The sequence below is a fragment of the Manduca sexta genome, chromosome 17 (assembly GCF_014839805.1).
Source record: "Manduca sexta isolate Smith_Timp_Sample1 chromosome 17, JHU_Msex_v1.0, whole genome shotgun sequence".
Taxonomy (NCBI): Eukaryota; Metazoa; Arthropoda; class Insecta; order Lepidoptera; family Sphingidae; genus Manduca; species Manduca sexta.
The window spans coordinates 6,061,338-6,080,336 of NC_051131.1; the positions used below are offsets into that span (position 1 = coordinate 6,061,338).

At 34.4% G+C, this 18,999-nt stretch overlaps 4 protein-coding genes across 5 annotated transcripts in view; 1 reads left to right on the forward strand and 3 right to left on the reverse strand.

The window, feature by feature from the left end:
- LOC115454736 (kinase D-interacting substrate of 220 kDa) overlaps positions 1 to 3,937 on the reverse strand; it is a 49,568-nt gene extending 45,631 nt beyond the window's left edge. The window contains exon 1 of one of the 2 annotated variants that reach the window (XM_037439508.1): positions 3,795 to 3,937. Coding sequence is in view for 1 of the 2 variants with exons in the window: in XM_037439503.1 (XP_037295400.1) it covers positions 151 to 456 (306 nt within the window). In the remaining variant the exon portion in view is untranslated. Of the gene's footprint in view, positions 1 to 150; positions 674 to 3,794 lie in introns of those variants that run through there. The other variant, XM_037439503.1, reaches the window with a different exon arrangement.
- Positions 3,938 to 5,257: 1,320 nt separating this feature from the next.
- On the reverse strand, positions 5,258 to 12,041 carry LOC115454764 (DNA-directed RNA polymerase III subunit RPC2). Its single transcript, XM_030183485.2, has 13 exons — positions 11,865 to 12,041; positions 11,525 to 11,665; positions 11,016 to 11,347; positions 10,433 to 10,545; positions 9,458 to 9,633; positions 9,123 to 9,310; positions 8,667 to 9,051; positions 8,203 to 8,566; positions 7,668 to 8,126; positions 6,527 to 7,321; positions 6,277 to 6,413; positions 5,839 to 6,002; positions 5,258 to 5,542 (listed from the first exon to the last, which is right to left on the reverse strand). The coding sequence occupies exons 2-13, from the start codon at positions 11,597 to 11,599 to the stop codon at positions 5,326 to 5,328; spliced, it is 3,405 nt and encodes a 1,134-aa protein (XP_030039345.1). The 5' UTR covers positions 11,600 to 11,665; positions 11,865 to 12,041; the 3' UTR covers positions 5,258 to 5,325.
- A 1,747-nt stretch (positions 12,042 to 13,788) lies between these two features.
- Positions 13,789 to 16,556, forward strand: LOC115454784 (tRNA (guanine-N(7)-)-methyltransferase). Its single transcript, XM_030183501.2, has 6 exons — positions 13,789 to 14,046; positions 14,202 to 14,308; positions 14,746 to 14,930; positions 15,205 to 15,318; positions 15,534 to 15,635; positions 16,411 to 16,556. Exons 1-6 carry the CDS (start codon positions 13,973 to 13,975, stop codon positions 16,528 to 16,530), a joined length of 702 nt encoding a protein of 233 aa, XP_030039361.2. The 5' UTR covers positions 13,789 to 13,972; the 3' UTR covers positions 16,531 to 16,556.
- A 613-nt stretch (positions 16,557 to 17,169) lies between these two features.
- On the reverse strand, positions 17,170 to 18,999 carry LOC119188441 (tetratricopeptide repeat protein 37; the record flags this gene model as incomplete). The annotated part of the gene is given in 1 exon segment (XM_037439510.1): positions 17,170 to 18,999. A coding segment is annotated over 1 exon segment (1,540 nt), but the record flags the coding sequence as incomplete, so codon positions are not given.

Below are 18,999 nucleotides of genomic sequence, written 5' to 3' on the forward strand. Positions count from 1 at the left end.
GTAAAACATAAACAATATTATATGGCATACGGAACAAAGACCAGAGTTTCCTGTACTCTATGACAGATCACAATGACACATAGCACATAACAAAGACATGCCAGTTTAAAGGTGGATAAGAAGTAATACAGGCTAATATCGATATTGTACCTCCTGAGGTTTGTGCGGCTCTCCAGTCCAGATGTCCCGCCAGTGGATAAGGTGATGTAGATGATTCATATAGTTGTGCTGGCGATGGTTATGATCTCGTTTCTTTCGCGAATCAGTCGGGGACGGGGGCGCCGTGAGGGATTGTCGACGTCTGCCGGCAGTCACCACCACGGACTGCAGCTGCGAGTTCAATAGACGCTCTGTCTCAGGACCCTCGTCGGAAGACACGCTGTCCATGAGCAGCCGCGATGGCCTGACACCGCGCCCGCCTTTCCCATAACCACTACCGGAATCTTCGTTCTTCATGTTGAAACTGCTCACACAACACTAACAATTCCGGCAAATTCGTACACAAAGCTCGGTGAAAGCTTGGGTGTTGTTAACATTTCGCAAACGGTCTCACTGAATCCAAGCGTCAATGAACGTGTGGCGCGGACGACGCCGCCGGCAGACTGCGGTGCGGTGGCGGGCGCACGTGGGCGACGATGCGACGTCAAAACAACTAGGCGCCGGCCGCCGCGATGTCTTTTACTTCGCTGTGCAACAACCACACCATTTTGCAACAAGTAGATTTCTATAACGCCTCTCGATTCACTTTCGATACAGAAACTTGCATTCAACTTCTTTATGGATATATTTTGAAGTCCGAACCCTTGAGGTGGTCATGGATACTTATTTTTAAATTGTATTGTAGTTTTATAAAAAGGCATAATGATGTACAATTTGGTATTAATAAAACTTAGCTACTTAGCAACTTTGAAAGATATATTAATCAAAGAAAACTCCAAGAACCTTGGTAGATAAATCAACCAAAGTATTAAGGCGATACCTCAAGGTCCATTTTCAAATTTCCTTTAAAATTTAATATGACGAAATTTTAAAGGCAGAAATATCCATGATTATTAATTATTTTTACATTTTTCTTTCAACTGCGAGAACTAATCACTAACTAGACGTGAATTTAAATTCTTTACTTGCCAATACTTGTTTAGTTACCCAGATTAAAGGCGAAACAAAATGTATGAAAATGGACCTTGAGGTATCGCCTTAATGCTAATTTTATCATGAGGCAAAGTAAAAAGTATATGTAGGCCAAAACAATAGCCTCTGCGTTATTATTCGATTGAAAAAAACGCGGGAACAACTGAGGGCTAAAACTAGCCTCTGATAAGAATGTTATGCTCGCCTAGTGTAAACAACTGTTCCGAGTTCTACAGCTCGACTGGCTTCTTAAAAAACAATTCCCTACAAGTAGAGCTCTTTTGATCACTGCTGTGTAAACACAGAACGATGACTCTGCAACAGTTTCTCGCATACGATTTTTGTTTGGGTCGTGAATTAAACATTAACTTGCTCTATGCATTTTTTCTATCTTGGATTTCTATGCTGTTTTTTTCATTAATAACATAAAATATAAAATAAAATAAGTTCTTAGTATAATACATTACTAAAACACTGAACCTTGGAAAATAGAGATAAATTTCTACAGCTTTCGAATTCGATATGCCTATGTTATAAACTAGGGAACCAAATTTCACTTTCGTGTTGGTTATTTATTATATTTAAAAAGGTATTGTCTGTCTGTTACGCTTTATCGGTGAAACCGCTGAACGATCGTAATTCGTGATGAAAACTTAATACGACTAAGTACTGCTTGAATTCTGATAACAGATATGTGTACCTTATTGTTAAATTGACCTTAAGTTAATAAGCAGGACGGCTATGCGGCCTCGCTCAGTAGCTCTCAAATTATGTTGAGAGTGAAGTAAAATAATTTTAACCTTGTGAGGTTCGGAAAAAATGCACCACCATATGAAAACCCGCATCTTTACACCATCTAGAAAGAATGTGACGTGTGCCTCCTAAGACGAATAAAACAAATAGTATCATGTCGTCATATTGTGTCGATATGAAAAAAACTGAAAAATATCTTCAACACTTATTAGTTTTATGCACACTATTATGATTGTATAAATGTGTATATGATCATGTGATTTCATACATTTGACAGAGGGAAAGATCATGGCTTTGCATCTTATGGTAATTGGCTTGAGCTATAATCTAGGAGGATAATTCTCATGATGACAACATTTATATGTAACAGATAAGAATGTGGTGCAACAGAATGGGGACAGTGACACCATAATATAAAATTCTTTTTCCAATAATATTCATTCAATGTTCATACTATAAGCTAGTATAAAAATGGGCAATAGTGCAATTGTCTAGAATAAAAGCACCCTAAAATTTATGTTAACCTGGTTTTTGCCGCTGCCAAATATCATACAAATTCTTTCCCTATTTCTGATTTACCTATTACTACCAACCATCCAAATTTCTAGATATCTTCACAAACATTCACACATTAAAAAAAATGTAGTAAAGGTTAAGAAAAAACTAAATATGAAAAAAAAAATGTCTGCTTGTCAATAATCACCCCTCAGTTTTCTTACTTATTACAATAATACCAACCCTCAGGAGTGGGCTGTATTATATACAGCCCACTCCTGAGTAGGGGCACCTTATCTACTGACAGGGTAGGTGCTAGTTCACCACATTAGCCTGGCGCAGATTTCCATGGTTTTATATTATACTTTTGAAATTCCTATGGAGAATTCTCAGATGTTTAGTTTTTCTTTGGTTTCCTTAACAATTATAGTGAATTATTTTAAAGGTCATTTGTCTTCCATTCCAAACCCAACTAGGCTATCATGCAGTATATTCATGGTGGATAATATCTAGTCTGATTCATGATATAAATTTGCTATACACACCTACCAGTTGTTGTTAACACTATTAACAATTATTAAAAATTGCTGGTCAAATGCTTTGTTCTTGTATATGTCAATATTTTGTTAGCTTATAGATCCCAAATTAAGGCAAAGACCTTAACAGAGTTACAGCATACTTGGTAAGTACACCCAAAAGTCCTAATTTTGTTTTTAAGGTGGGACATACCTGCATGTATGTTTTCAACTCATTTTTGCTTGGGCCAAATGCAAAAATTAATGAATAGACTTAGTGAATAATACTGTTCCTTCCTGCACTAGGAGAATAGGCATTGGACACCAATCACATCATGAAGATGGGGCAATAGTTTGTTGACAACAAATAATAATAAAATTTTAGTTTTGACTAATATGAGGCTTTAAGAGACTTTACCTAGTCTAAATAAATCGAAGAAAAAAAAACATATTTTCTATAAATTAAAAATATGTAGTTAGATTTTTTTTGCCATAATAACAATACTGACTGCATTGTTTAGCTACATATTTGAATCAGTACCTAAAAAATACTTAAATGCAAAGGTCACATAAAAATAGAATCACTCTTTCACTGCACTTCGTCTCTTGAACTTATCGTACACAATTTGTGTATAACAACATTCATTAATAAACGAATCTTGATTCTATCTATCTTGCCCCCTAAAGACCTCGTTCAGTTAATCGCATGTTTACTCAGTTTTAAATCGCATAATATTTAAACCAGCAAATTAAAAAGGTCCTTCAAACACTAATACATATTTTAATGTGTCTAGAAATGTCGTAAATATAAATTAATATAGAAACAAAGGTAAAAATAACACCACACATATTTAAAAATTATGAAAGTTGTATGAAATATCCATGCAACTCTTTACTTACTTAACGAGCAATAAACTTTTCAGCCTGATTATCACATATAATTTCACTACATCATTTATAAATATTTAATTCCTTCAATATTATCACTAAAATACAAAAATGCTCGCACTTTGAGAAATTTCTTTTGACATTTCTGATCAAACCGCAGTCAGTGTTGCAACATATGGTTTTGGATTATAACAATTTTTTAAAAGAATTCCATAAGGGATTTGAAAAACAAATCCTGTTTTATGGTGGTTAGTAATAAAAAATCTTATTTATAAAACATATTTTTACGTATTTTAATAATAAAAAGCTATTTTAGTCAAATTTTAAATCATCATTGACAAAAAGATTTCTTTGCTAATATAAAATTAGGATACAACGCCCTTTATAATAGGACAAAATTTCTCAAAGTGGACACACTGCACATAATCCAAGTGTACTACATACTCAAGGAACAATACCAGAACAATACAAGAGTAACGAACGGCGAATTTTAATAGGTGTTTCGAATTTGCTTATGATCCAAATCAAATTGACACCATTTTATGTACATTTTTACATATCAATATCATTGATTGACCTTCGATTATTTCTTTTCAATATCAAACTGCCATTTTATTTTTATTATAAAATGACTTGTGGCCATAACTTCATTTGCGTGTACTTAGATGTATCTCAGCATATTATTTTGTTTTAGGGTTCTTTCCGATACACCTCCGGATCCCATAGCGTAAAATAACGCAACACTTGTGGCCCGGCTCCCCCTCCCCCATGTATCCATTTTTCCCGATATTTTACATAAAATAAAAAATAATAATTCACCATTATGAAATAAAGAATAAAACAGAACACTGGGCACCCCATTTTTCGGTAATATATTGTGATAGGGGACGAGCTTATCGGCATATCAGACATAGGTTTCAAATTCCGAGCTAATAGCTAAGCTAACTGAGCAGGAAAACCCAATATCACTTTGACCAAACTTGGGATTCGAACCAGAGACTTCAAGAGCAATAATCGTAACACGAGCTTAATACAACTATGCTACCGAGACATTGATGCTACATTACACGGCCAGTGTTCACATTCTCTTTGTACGGTGGCAATCAATACAGATGCATAGTATCTACCTCTATAGTAGGTACAGTCTAAGCCAGTTGGGCAACGCCGTGCGACTTCCGCGGCTAGACGAAGCGGCGCGGCCACTTTTACTCTTTCATTAGTTAATAGAAAGGTACCCAACTTGAACTGCTTGCGCTTAGAATTTAGATCAATCAGCAAAATAGATTTACCGTCGTTTCGAACTGGACGACACCAGTCGCTTTTCCAAAAGTATCATAAGAACAAAGTTTCTTTGTCATGCTTCTAAATAATTTATTTTAATTGCTTTATTTCCAGGATCGTGTCGAACATTAAGATGGGAATCGGATATTGAAAAATACATGTATTTATTATATTAACACGAATAAAAAAACGGGTAATAAGCGAAAACGTTTATTTACTCCGAGGCGCCAACCTTTATTATATTGTTATCCATTACATAGTTTTAACAGTACTTTTTAAGAGTAAGCTTAGGTACAATATTCATGGACGCTAACTCCTGGAATAGCAGTTTGCAAGCGTAAGGCATTTCTATGCTGGAGACGGCGGCGGAGGAGCGGCACGCGTGACACCAGGCGCGCGACGCCAGCCGCCCGCACGCGTCGCAGATGTCTGCGCTGAATGCGTCCGACGCCAGCATCAGCCGCTCCATCAGCAGCATGCTAGACACACAAACGATAAAAATAAATACTTACACTAATCTAAGAACACTGTAACACATAAATTTTATAAGGATATTTTTCTTAATTTTTATGACTGACACTTGATGGTGAGTGAACATTGGCAATGCTCTACGCACAGCCAAACCGCTGCATTTCGTGAAACTTTTGAAACCAATTTTTAAAGAAGAAAAGGGTGCTTGTGTAACACCGCGCAGCGAAATAAAAAAAATTGCCATAAAAATCGATGGAATATAACATTTAGATATATATGTAGATTATAGATTATCAATTTTTACCTGGCGCCATATCCTATTAGGCAGTCCCGTTCCATCTCGCCGAGCCTCAGTCCTCCGTCCCGCGAGCGTCCCTCGGTCGGCTGGCGCGTCAGCACGGCGCGGGGACCTCGCGCGCGGGCGTGCATCTTATCTTGCACCATGTGTTTCAGTTTTTGATAATATACCTAAAAAATATGTTCCTGTAGTCACTTATTTAGTACGCAATAATTAGATAGTTTCAATGGATACAATGTTAAACTAATATCGAAAAATATTAGGTTTACGTTTTTTTAGTACCTATTACCTTTTAGTAATAGGTAGTAACTAGTAACATATTACCACAGTTCTAATCATGATTATTGTTCTGTGTTCATACAGCATTCAAAAACCATTATAAAAAATATTATAATCTATGCGTGATTACAAAAATATAGAATGTTTATTAAAATCAGTACTTACAGGTCCAGAATAAATATATGCCTCTAACGGTTCTCCAGTTAGACCGGAATAAAATATGTCTTTGCCGTGGTAATTGTACCCGTGTTTTTCTAATTCTGCACAAACATCACGTACTTTGGAACCTCCAAATGCAGTACCTGCAAAGTCAAGAGATCGATATAAAAACAATAAAGATCATATCTGTAAGCAAAAATTATGGTAAATTTCTTTGAAACATAACTAATATTGTAATTGCATATAAGGCACATACCATAATGAAATTTGCCTTCCATTAATCCGGCTTTTCCTGCTAATAGTTCGATCGTTTTGCCGACTGTCATCCGAGACGGAAATCCGTGGGGGTTCATGATCATGTCGGGACATATGCCTCTATCATTAAAAGGCATGTCTTCTTGTTGGACTATCAACCCAGTAACACCTTTCTGACCGTGTCTAGAACTGAACTTGTCTCCTATTTCAGGAACACGGGTTTGTCTTAACAATATCTTGATTAAAAATGCATCCTCAGAATTAGAAGACACCATAACTTTTTCGATGTAAGATTCGACGGGGCCCTTATACGTGATTGGTACGTCTTTGTAATCAATTTGCTGCGGCTGGCCTTGGGTCACAGGGTTAAGGGTGGCGGGTGGCATCTGCTTGTTTATCAACACTTGTCTATTTTCGACCATTTCCCCCGGGGCGGCTATTCCATCAATATCTAAAATTTCATGCGCTCTTATCACTTTACCCGTAGCAGCATCTCTCGACGGTCCTAAAATTCTATCTGAAGTTTGGTTGCTGTATCTTTTCATGGTAGTCTTGGCGCTTTTGTATACGAGGCATCGTCCATACCCTCTGTCAATGGAAGCTCTGTTCAATATCAAAGCGTCTTCTATGTCATAACCACTGTAACTCATTACAGCCACGGTGGCATTTTGTCCAGCTGGTAACTTGTCGAAATTTATCAGTTCTATTGTTCTCGATTTCACCATCGGACATTGTGGATATACCAAATTATACATAAGAGTGTCGATTCTGTTTTTCTGATTATAGCCAATAGTTCCTGGAATATAACATGCGTTTTAGATGGTGGTAGGAGAATTGCATTCACTCGGGTAGCGATCACTGTACAAGGTGTAAAACCCGCTATAGTAACCTACGTTAGTGTTACACTCTGGGTTCAACCTGTGTTTATCCTGTTCCGAACAGGCTGGCATAATTATGTTAACTGGCGAGGAGTAGTGAATTCTCGTCAGTCGATGATCCATCTGTACATAGTGATGTACGAGTACATAGTGGAGTATCCACTAACCGTCAGGCGAAGTGGAGTTATTATGTCCGCATTTAAGAAACAAAATACTGGGAGGAAATATAGTCCAAAAAATCATTAAAGTACACAATCGACTTACCCATAGCTTGTTTACCCATAGCACATTGATAGGTATTTCTTGGACTTTGGTTATGATGTGGATAAGGAACAAGCCCAGCACACACGCCCAATATTGTGAAAGGTTCAATTTCAAGATGAGTCGTTACATACGGATCGATATCCGCCTCACGGGTCGCGATGTGACTGTCATTCTCTTCATTCACATCCAAATACTCGATAAGGCCGTCGTTGAGAAAGTCTTGGAACTTTCTGATACCTCTGTTTAAGTCATTTATGTGGAACTGTTGTACTAATGGATAGCCTTTTTCAACGATAATATACGGACGACATAATCTCCCCCCGTCGCTGCATATATAAACCGTCCTTTGATTATGATTAGGATAAATTGAGACAAATGCCGAAATCAATCCACGTCGTCTGAACATTCTGAACACTTTTATAAGTCGTTTGTATTGGCGCGAGACACCCAATATGTTACCTAGAATAATACAATAAAGTATACATAAACTAGTGGAACCTAAACAATATGTTATTTATTATTCTATAAAATATACCATTGAGGAAGACCATGTAAACAGCAGGATGATTAATTTCTTCACCACCCAAAAGTCTTACGTCTTCAACGCCCGCATTACAAGCCAATCTTGCGATAGGTTCTTCTGAACATTCCGTTGTAATATGTGTCATCAACGCCAAATTTTTCACTAAACCACAACCTTCGCCTTCCGGAGTGTCTGAGGGACACAACATGCCCCACTGCGAGGGCTGCAATGAGCGCGGACCCGACACTTTTCTTGTTTTCTCAAACTGAGAGTTGACTCTGGTCATCATCCCAAGAGCTGATATATAACTCAGACGACTCAAAACTTGTGTTACACCATGCCTCTCCATTTTAAACCTCTTGATGGTCCAGTTACCCTTAAAATTAAAGAAATATTTTATATGTCCTTTTGCTGACACAAATAAATAATTTTGAAAGGGAATTCAACAACACGAATAATATATAATATTCACTTACTGATGAAATTGCTGCAAACAGTCCATTAGCTATTAAACCTGGTCTCATGTGTTTAACTATGTCAAATGGAGCTGCTTTTACTTTGGGTATTATTTTATCCGCTATAGACTTAAGCTCCCAATTGAATCTTTTGAATAAATCTTCAAACATCAAAGCTAACAGAGATCCAGCTAACTCAAGCCTTTTATTTCCATAGTAATCGGGATCATCTATTGCGGCTTTGTTATTTTCTGCTTCAATTACCCTTTTTACCATAATTGCTAAATAAATAGCTTTTACATAGAAATTATAATTTTCAACTGTGACATGCGCCAATATAATGGTTGCGAAAAGATCGCGGGCTTCATCGATCGGTGTGCGCGCCTTTGCGTTGCCTGTCTGAAACCTAAAGAAATTTTTATTATTTCTTTGAGTATGCTGTGTACTTAGTTTTAAACATGAATGGGATGTCTTAACCTTTTAACTTTGAGTTTGCTTCCAACATATGCCAAAGCTTGGTTCTGTGTAAAGATCTTCAGATTGTGGCAGTCCATAATGCAAGGAGCCATTTTTTTTACAATTGTATCATCTGTTCCAACTAACTGCATTATTTCTTGATCACTACATATGCCCATAGCTTTGAAAGCTACTGCTATTGGTATATCCTGTAAACAAAAACGCAAGGGTGACGGTCATATGGTGCGGTTGTAGCTTAGATAAAAAAAATATATATTTGATTAGGTCTTAATAAATCCTTCATTCACTTTTGAAAGTGTTTGATTTTTAAAATGCTAAGTTATCAAATAACTTACATCGGATAAAGCATTATGTCGTAGCACATACTTTCCGTTTTTAACGATTACATTAGTACGTGTCTTCTTTTCATGAGTAGAACTGGTCACTTGACATTGTATGGCACCTTTAAACTCGTCGACAATCATACGATTCCTTGATAACTGTTCCTGGATTAATATTACTTTCTCTTGTCCTGAAAATATATAAACTTAATGAAGATAACTGTTTCCATTTATTTTCCTCATGGTGGTAGGCTGGGCAATTTTGTGGGGGCACCAATGCCCGAAAGGAAATTTCGTAAATATATAAGGGCAAAATATAGCGTAGGAGGGTACAAACATTTATGGACTTACTATTTTCGCAAATTAGTGTGCCCCAAAAAGGAAGTGACAGAAAAATGGCTGGAGGTAGGTATTAAATGAGTCTAGATCTAACGAATGCATCTAGGCGTTTGCGAAGGAGTGGCAATTTGCAAAATGTCTGAGTATAAATGTGTTTACGAGCAGCTCGTAAACAGCATGTGGCTGGCCAAGTGGTTGGTGCATGCTCCGCTAATGTTAGTACTTATCGTGACATATGTTCAAAAACAACCCCATGACAAGATGTAAAAGCAATTAGTGAGTCGAATAAAGTGCACGTAATTGCTGTTATCTCATGCGAGCAGCGAGTGACGTGAGTGTCCAGCATTCGCCATAAACACACCCTTAGAGATGTTTTTAAAGGCAATGTAAAGGTGGTTGGTTAGTTACCATAATATATATTAAGTACATATTTCATTGTAAAATCAGGCTGGCAACAGACTAGTGAGGAGTAGTCATGTTTCAATAGTGTACAATTCATCTGGCCCCCGTCCTACGTACCACCAGGTGCAGGGGGTCACTTTGCCAGTCCTATATAAATAAATAAGAAAAACTCAATAATTTATTGTATAATGTACATAATATTGGAAACAAATGTTTTTATTTCTGCAAAAAATTATGCTGTTTACATACCTCTTATAATGAAATAGCCACCTGGATCATGTGGGCATTCATTCAATTGTGCCAATTCATAATCAGATTTATTTGTCAAGACACAGTTAGAAGAGCGCAGCATAAGTGGCATTCTGAGAAAAATTATGCATAATCCTTATTTATTAGTTACCTATACTAATATATATAAAGCTGAATAGTTCGTTTGTTTGAATGTGCTAATCTCAGGAACTAATAAAACAAGGTTTTTTTTTCATTAATAGGAAGCTACATTATTCCTGTGGATTACTTTTTATTTCAGTCAAATATTTATCCCAAAAAACATTTTTAATACAGGTGGAGCTGCTAGCAAAAGCTAGTGTATAATACAAATATGTTACTATATGAACTACAAAATAACTCATGAATTGCTGGTAAGAATCTGATATGTTATAATTTACCATAACTTATATTGGGAATCATTATTATTTCATTTTTCAAAACTTGCATTGAACATTACCTTCACTGCTAGTAATTTGAATATGCTACAATATATCATATTTAAATAGTATTGGCTTAGCAAACTGTTTTATCAAATAACAGAATGTATTCCAGTGTTACTCACCTACCAATCAGTTGTTTATTTTTAATCACTCTTTGATTACCTCTTATGTATTCAATATCAACTGTGATAGGAGCGGAGTATGTCATATCTCGAAGCCTACATTCATGTGGAGTGGTACGCTTAGAAACGTTAAAACCTTCTTCCAGATCAGGGGTACCAACATAAGCATTGAGGTACTTAATGTAAAACAATGGGTCTGATTCACAAAATACTTTTTCATTTGCCTGAACAATTTTTTTAATTTCTACATTGATGAAATAGTTAAAGGAATCTATGTGTTGTTTTACTAAACCCTTTACTTCCAAAAATGATGGTACCAACTTCCATTTATCCTAAAACAATATCCACTTATAAACATATGAATAATAAAAGTTATATTAAAATAAATTACAATTATTGGAATTCTCACTTAACTAAAAGTACCATGATCACAATATATATAATTTTTTCATAATATGTATTAGTCTTCAAGATTCTGAATATAATTAAGTTTAAGTAAACCTACTAACCTCCAAAGCTTTTATAGGTTCTCGTAAACCTTTACTAGAATCCCAGTCGTTTTGTTTCTTATTTATTTCACCCATTTTGTCTGTTTGGGTATATAAGGTTACAGAATATTTTTGTCTGTATTACATTTTTTTCTTTATCACCTGCAAATCATTTTATATACATAATATAATATTCAGAACTTGGTAAACGGCATTATTTTACATATATATTTGTGTTAGAGATCAATTGAGACATAGTATTATAATTTTATCTAACCTATTTTGAAGAAAAAACATGTATTGTACAATATGTTTAAAGGGTTTTTTATTATGATTTGGCTCTAAAACACTTTATACGAACCTGTATTATTCGAAAATGTAGACAGACAACAATTTTATAAAGTTTATAACTTAAATATACTTAAAATTATGTTTTACAAGGAGAACAGTGTTTTGCAAATTACAATTTTCAAATAATGTCAGAATGAGTCCAAGGATATATTTTTTAAATTTCCCTTTTAATTGGGAAGACCAAGGGTTTGAGTCAAACAGCCTCGTCAATAAAGTCCAAATCTTTGATTCTGTCATAGTGTTGTCAACTGTTTTTTTTTTTGCCGAAAAAATTGCTTTTCAAACCCCATAAAAACGTTATATGTAATTTATTAAGCAACATATTTATGGGTGCTTATTCCATTTTTTTAGACGTATCATGGAATCATCTGTTTTTTATATCCTCGGCGCCATACACTACTATTTTAGCCAGCTATAATATAATACAGGTAGTATTATTTGACTTACTGTGCAACTATAAAGTATTACTTGATTTATGTCTACTAATCTGTAACTGATTACTTATTATAAACACTTTTGGACATATAAAAGGAGATCGATTAAAGTTCTAACCAAAATAAGTTAAATATTTGGATAGAACCCCCAGAAACTAATTTCTTACAAGAAATCGTTTAATTTTAAAAGACCTCCGATTTGTAGTTTTATTTAGAAACTGTATATTTCAAAGGCCAAACTAAAAATGGGACAATTTCCAAACAAACCTAAGTTTATGTGTACAGTTGGCTACACTGGTTGTCTTATCATAGCAATAAATATCATGGCTGCCCTTTATAAGGCAAGGCAATAATTTTTTAAGTCGATTGGCATAAAAACTCAATTAATAGACTTTCTATTTCCATGTATATTTGTATTCTTTTGGGTTTAGTGTATCTCAGATCATCTACTGGCTAGGAGTAGTAGTATTACACTCTATTAGGACGTTGTGAGATTATAAGTAAAACTAGACAGTATGATCTAGAGACTATAGCCTGGGCTCTGGACAAATAAAAAATATACTTTATTTTGTCTACCATAGAGTAACTGTCATATCTGCTGTCATAGAGTAAGGAACTGTCAGGGGGTGGACACTTAGAACATTGTGTGTAATGATGTTAGGGTCAGGGTTTTGTAAGAATGATTATGTATCATAACACCGTTGCATAGAGTTTAGTTTTGTTTGACAAAACTTTAGATTACATCTAGTACCGATATCATAATCCTAAAAATCTAGAAAGTATGGTGGCTATCAATATAGCTGACGATTGAATTTAGATTTGTTATTGTTGGACTTTATTTGCTAATTCTTTATTATTGCAATTTTGTTCCATAATACCTTGAGTTTTCTGCTTAATACGTTGAATTTAGCCTGCTGCTCCGTTTCGTGTATATTTTTCTTTAAGAAATTTGTGTCGAGTGTATTTACGAAATAGTGACTATTATTATTTCGAGATATTGATTCCAATTGTGTTTAGATTAGTGTATTTTATTTATTTTGTGTGTTACAATAGAAAAAAGAACTTATTAAAAAAGGCACCTGCGAAATCTTTGAATTTGCCTTTGCAATGATTGAAATTATAGTAATTGTTGCTTAATTGGACAGAAAAAAGATCATATCTGTAAGGTGTCATACTCTTCAATTTCTGTATAAAATTGGAAATTAATAACGGAAAATTGGACTGTAATAAATTTTTGAGTAAGAGACCTAAACACTGTGTATAATTAATACATAAGAAATTTGCGTAACACTATTGTTTATTATGTTATAAGTAATAATTTGTTATTTTAAATAAAGGGAATTAATAAAATTGTGCATGTTTTATTCCAAATTATAAGCAATTTTTATTGATATGAACGGAGCAGATTTATAGTAATTTGCCTTGCGTCGTTTTTAATGCGTAACGTTGGTATAAAATCTTACCTGAACTGAGCCCATTGAAGTGCGTGTGAGCTCAAAATTAATGTACAAAGTGACAACTCTTACGTAGTATAATCACTTACTCTATGGTAATTGTTCAAGCAACATTGCAAAAAAAGTTGGTGATGTTTATTTTATATTTGAAGTGAATGTTTAGCCATTGAAGAAGGATAATAAGATCAGACTTATGCACACTTGTGCACTATTTAGGACATCATTATACTATGGCACTTCCACAAAAAAAGTATTACAGACAGCGTGCTCATTCTAACCCTATAGCCGATCATTGTTTTGATTAGTAAGTTCAGTACAAATACCTATTAGCAAACAATTTTTATGAATGCATGATTTGACATTAGCAGAATTGTTGTATAAACAATATAGGCAATCGGAACAAATAGGGTTTAGAATATGGATGCGTGGCATTTATTTACCATTTTTCTTACATTTCAGCCCTACTCACCCGGATGATTATGACTGGTCTGCCTTATACCCTGCATACAAAAATGAAAAAAAAGTAGCATTTTTGGATGTAGGATGTGGATATGGGGGATTATTAGGTTATTTTTTATTTATTTACTAACATTGTATGTATAATAACAGATCTAGTAATTATTAACATTACATAACTAGTCATATGTGCAAAGACAGCGTACATAACATGTGACAAATGTTTAAAAAAATGTCCAATTATCAAAATGTTATAAATATATATATTTTTTTCAATGCATACATTGTTAAAAATTTTACGCAATTACATTATTCATATTTATCCACACGAAACTGTTACATTTTATGTAAAACTGGAATAAAACTAAAATAAAATACCTCATTTGTTAGAATTGGCCCTCTAAAAATGAATATTGTAGAGGATCATACATTGGATATTTACAAAGGTTGTTAAAATAATTTAAATTCTTTGCTTTGGTGTAGCCAAGTGTAAACTAGAGTATATATATGTTACAATAATATTTTTAATTGTTTTTTTCATTTACAGTAACATTGTCACCAATGTTTCCAGACAGTTTAATGTTGGGATTAGAAATTCGAGTGAAAGTGTCAGATTATGTGAATGATAGGATTAAGGCTTTGAGAGCAACACATGCTGACCAGTATCAAAATATTGCTGTGTTGAGAACCAATGCTATGAAGTATTTGCCAAATTTCTTTCATAAAGGCCAGGTATGCATTTTAAGTGAATCTTCAGGACCAATTTTACATTTTTTTGTTATATAACATACCGTAAATAATGTTAATCTAAAATTTGATCTCTATCTCTATACAAAATTTCATCAAATCCATTCAGTGGTGCTGTTTGAATGCTCAGCTAACATACAAAATAAAATCATTTTCACATTTCTAATCAAAGTAGGACTACTATTTCTCATGTTTGAAAGTGAATCATTTAGAGGAAGGCCTTTATGAATTTTAACAAATATATGAGTTTTATTTCCAGCTCAAAAAAATGTTCTTCTTGTATCCAGATCCACATTTCAAAAAGGCCAAGCATAAATGGAGGATAATCAATAAATGGCTGCTTTCTGAATATGCTTATGTTCTTGCAGAAGAGGTAATGATAAAATAAATAACATTTAGTACTTACATGATTTTTAAGTATAAATCTATTATTTGATTATCATTAAATTCAGGTGATCAGGAACCCAGATTTTGTAAATCCATAGTTAACAATATTAAATCGATTTGACTTAAATTCTTGATTTCTATAAACATGAAATATAAACCCAAGCTATTTAAATATTCACATTACATTTCTGTTATTTCTAGGGAATTATCTACACTATAACTGATGTAAAGGATTTACATGAATGGATTGTGACACATTTTGAAGAACATCCACTGTTTTCAAGAATTACTGAAGAAGAGATGGTATGTATTATATATCAATGTCATTTTAATTATTTTGTTGAGAATATGTTTGAGGGCACCATATACTTAACTTTTTAAAATTTCGACAGTAGTTTGGAAAATGTAATGCAAAAATGTTATGAGTTAATTGTTCTTAATGCTGTTCCTATCATTTATATGGAATGGTTATACAAGATTTTGTGTGGATCTTATATAAATTTACTATTTAAAAGATACACACAGACACTCTTACGCCTTTTATACATGAAGGTTTAGACAGAGGAACAACTGGTGAACCCACTTTCCACTGTGTATTCTGTCCCATGATGTAATAGGAGACGAGCCTATTGTCATATCAAGCACAAATTCCCATAGGCGTAGTTAGGGATTTACTGTAGTGGGGGCAGCTGGCAGGATCAAATTAAGCACTCCGATTTAAACAAAAGTCCGGTAACACGCGAGGCCACTGAAAGAACGGGGATTTTTTTAGGGTGGGCATCGCCTACATTTGCGTTCTCCTACATAGGCCTATTTAAATTCCGGACTCCAGGCTGATATTAAGTAGAAAAACCCAATATCATTGCCAGACTCTGTATTCGAAATTAGGCCCTCGGAGTCGTGTCATACCGCGCACGCAAACCAACAAATCGCAATACAATGAGGAATTAAACACTCCACTGTACATCCATAAAAGTAAAGCATTTGTGCGGTAAATAAACCAACTGGCTATACCTACCACATAATGTACAATAAGATTTGTTCCACATGCTTCAATAATATTGTTTTCATGTTTCAGAATAAAGATCCTATTGTTGAGAAGCTCTACGAAAGTACAGAAGAGGGTAAAAAAGTTACTAGAAATAATGGGGAAAAACATGTTGCGGTATTTCAGAGAATTGCTGACAAGGAAAGTTAGGAATTAAACAACTATTTTATTAATTATACAAGTATTTTTATTTGTAATACAATCCTCAAAACGTTATAAAGCATTAGTAATAGGATTTCATTGTAACTGCAGGGAGCATATTTGGATAGGACCCCAGGTTCCTAGGACCCAGGTAAATATTCTGATAATCGAAATTCAATATTTGTATAAAGTCTAAAACATAGGAAAGACTGTATGTAGTGAAAATTACAATATTATTGCAGTAGATTACTTCTATTAACGGGATGTAGCTAGATGAGGAAGTGTGCATTTTTTCTTATTTTGCTTGCACATATTTAAATGCGACTCCATAGAAATATAAAATATATAAAAACCTATGCACTTTTCAACATAAATATTTTTTGTGACTAGGTACACCATATTAATATATATACTTTCAAAATTTATGGATTAGTTCAGATTTTCAGCATAGCTTTCTACATTGTAATGTAGTTACATAAAAAAAATAAAAACAAATCGTTCCACGGAATAAAAGTTCGCGTGTGGGTATTACATAGACAATTGCAGGTGTGACCTATGTACTATGACATTGTGAAATATAAATATTGAGTATCGAGTTTATTACAAGTTACAGCACATACAAAATATATATTTAGGAAAACTACATAATACTTAGTTCGATACATAATATATTTTCTTCGCTGCTTAGTATGCATTACAATTCATAAACCAAATGTAGCATTAGATTAATATTGTAAAATCTCCAGACATTCGGTACTTAACGAATCAAACGGATAATTACATTCTTTTCATAATTCAGTGGTACATAAATAGTAAACAAGTAATTATAATGATGTTGGCTATAAATATATTTGTAGCAACTGCGTTGGTGGTCAATACTCTTTTCCATGAAACAACTGGGTATATATATGCTACATAGATAGTTATTTGTCTTCCATTTATCTGCTTAGTTTCTTCTCAATAATGGTGATCCACTTGACAAGACGTCGTGATGCGTTTAAGTGTTTTCGAATATGCTCTATCATGCCGAGAATCCAGGGTTTCCTTTCTAAACACATCTTATGCGACAAAAGGGAGCGTAATAAAGCCGCCCATATCTCTACTTGGGTCGGGTACATATGCAATCCATCCTTAGCCAACAAGAGCGAATTTATGTTGTTACCTGCAATGTGTTCAGCTATGCTGGCTGTTGCCATTATTTTAGCAAAGTTGCAATTATCAGATTTTTTTGTCATTTGGGCCGAACACAGTGCTTTTTGGGCACAACGACTAGCAACATTTGCCCTGAGATTATTGTCCATAAGACAATATTGAGCCATACAATACCACAATAGAGGTGTATTGGGATGGTCGTGAAGGGAGTCGCTTAGTATTTTATAAGCGTGATCCACATAACCTTCACTGACAAGAAGAAAAGACTTCAAAAAACCAATATCAAACGCGTAATTAATTTCTTTGTCGTATTTCCTTAACTCGCTTAGAGCGAGTTTAGATAAGCTTTTATCAGCATGTAACAACCCCAAGCAACATATAGCAAACAAACTCCTTGCAGAGGGTTTCTTTTGTGATATTTGGATACTGTGGAAAAGTAATGTTTTTGCTTCATTAACTCCTTTGAACTTATAAACTGTCCCAGCCATGGCCACAAGGAGATCTGATTTTTCGTCATCATCATCACTCAACCAGTGCAGAGCAGTATCATATGCGGCATAAGCTTCTTCATATAAGCCTTTCTTTAATAATGCATGCGCCAAACCTGTAGTAGAATTTAAACTTGCTTCTGTTATTGATTTGTACACTTTAATTGCTGAGTCATAGTGTTCTGTTCTGTTCAGAATTCTGCCTACATTCAGAAGAGCTATATTCTTTTTACTTTCATCTGCATATTGTAAAGCCTTTCCATATGATTTTAGAGCTGCATTAATAAGTCCTCCCCGTTCTTGCAAAATTCCGAGAATAGTATAAGCACAGGCATTTTCGGGATCAAAGTTACAGAACCATTCTAATAAATCTGTGGCATAAGGTATTGCATGAAGACCTTCAATAACATAATTTAATTCAGAATCTTCATTATATTTATTATTTTTCAATGTTCGACACACCCAATCTCCATATCCTAGTGCACTTTCAGGATGATAGCCAAGTCTTGAAGCATGTCTAAATAGATCCATTGCTTCCTCTTCTCGAATGGCTTCTGCAATTAAACCTTGACCTATCCAACTCTGAGGATAAGATGGCATTGTAGACTGTCCACGGGAAAAGCAATAGTTAGCCAATTTATATAACTTTACTTTTAAATATAAGGTACCTAAGTTGCACCATATCTTTGCAACTGACCATTTTCTAGTGGTCAACAGAGCCTTTATGAAACAATGCTGGGCCAGGTCATATTTTTTTATTACAAGGCAAATTTTTCCTAATAGGTTCCAGTTATGCCAAAGTAATGGTTTCTCTTTGATGCAAGTTATGGTTATATTA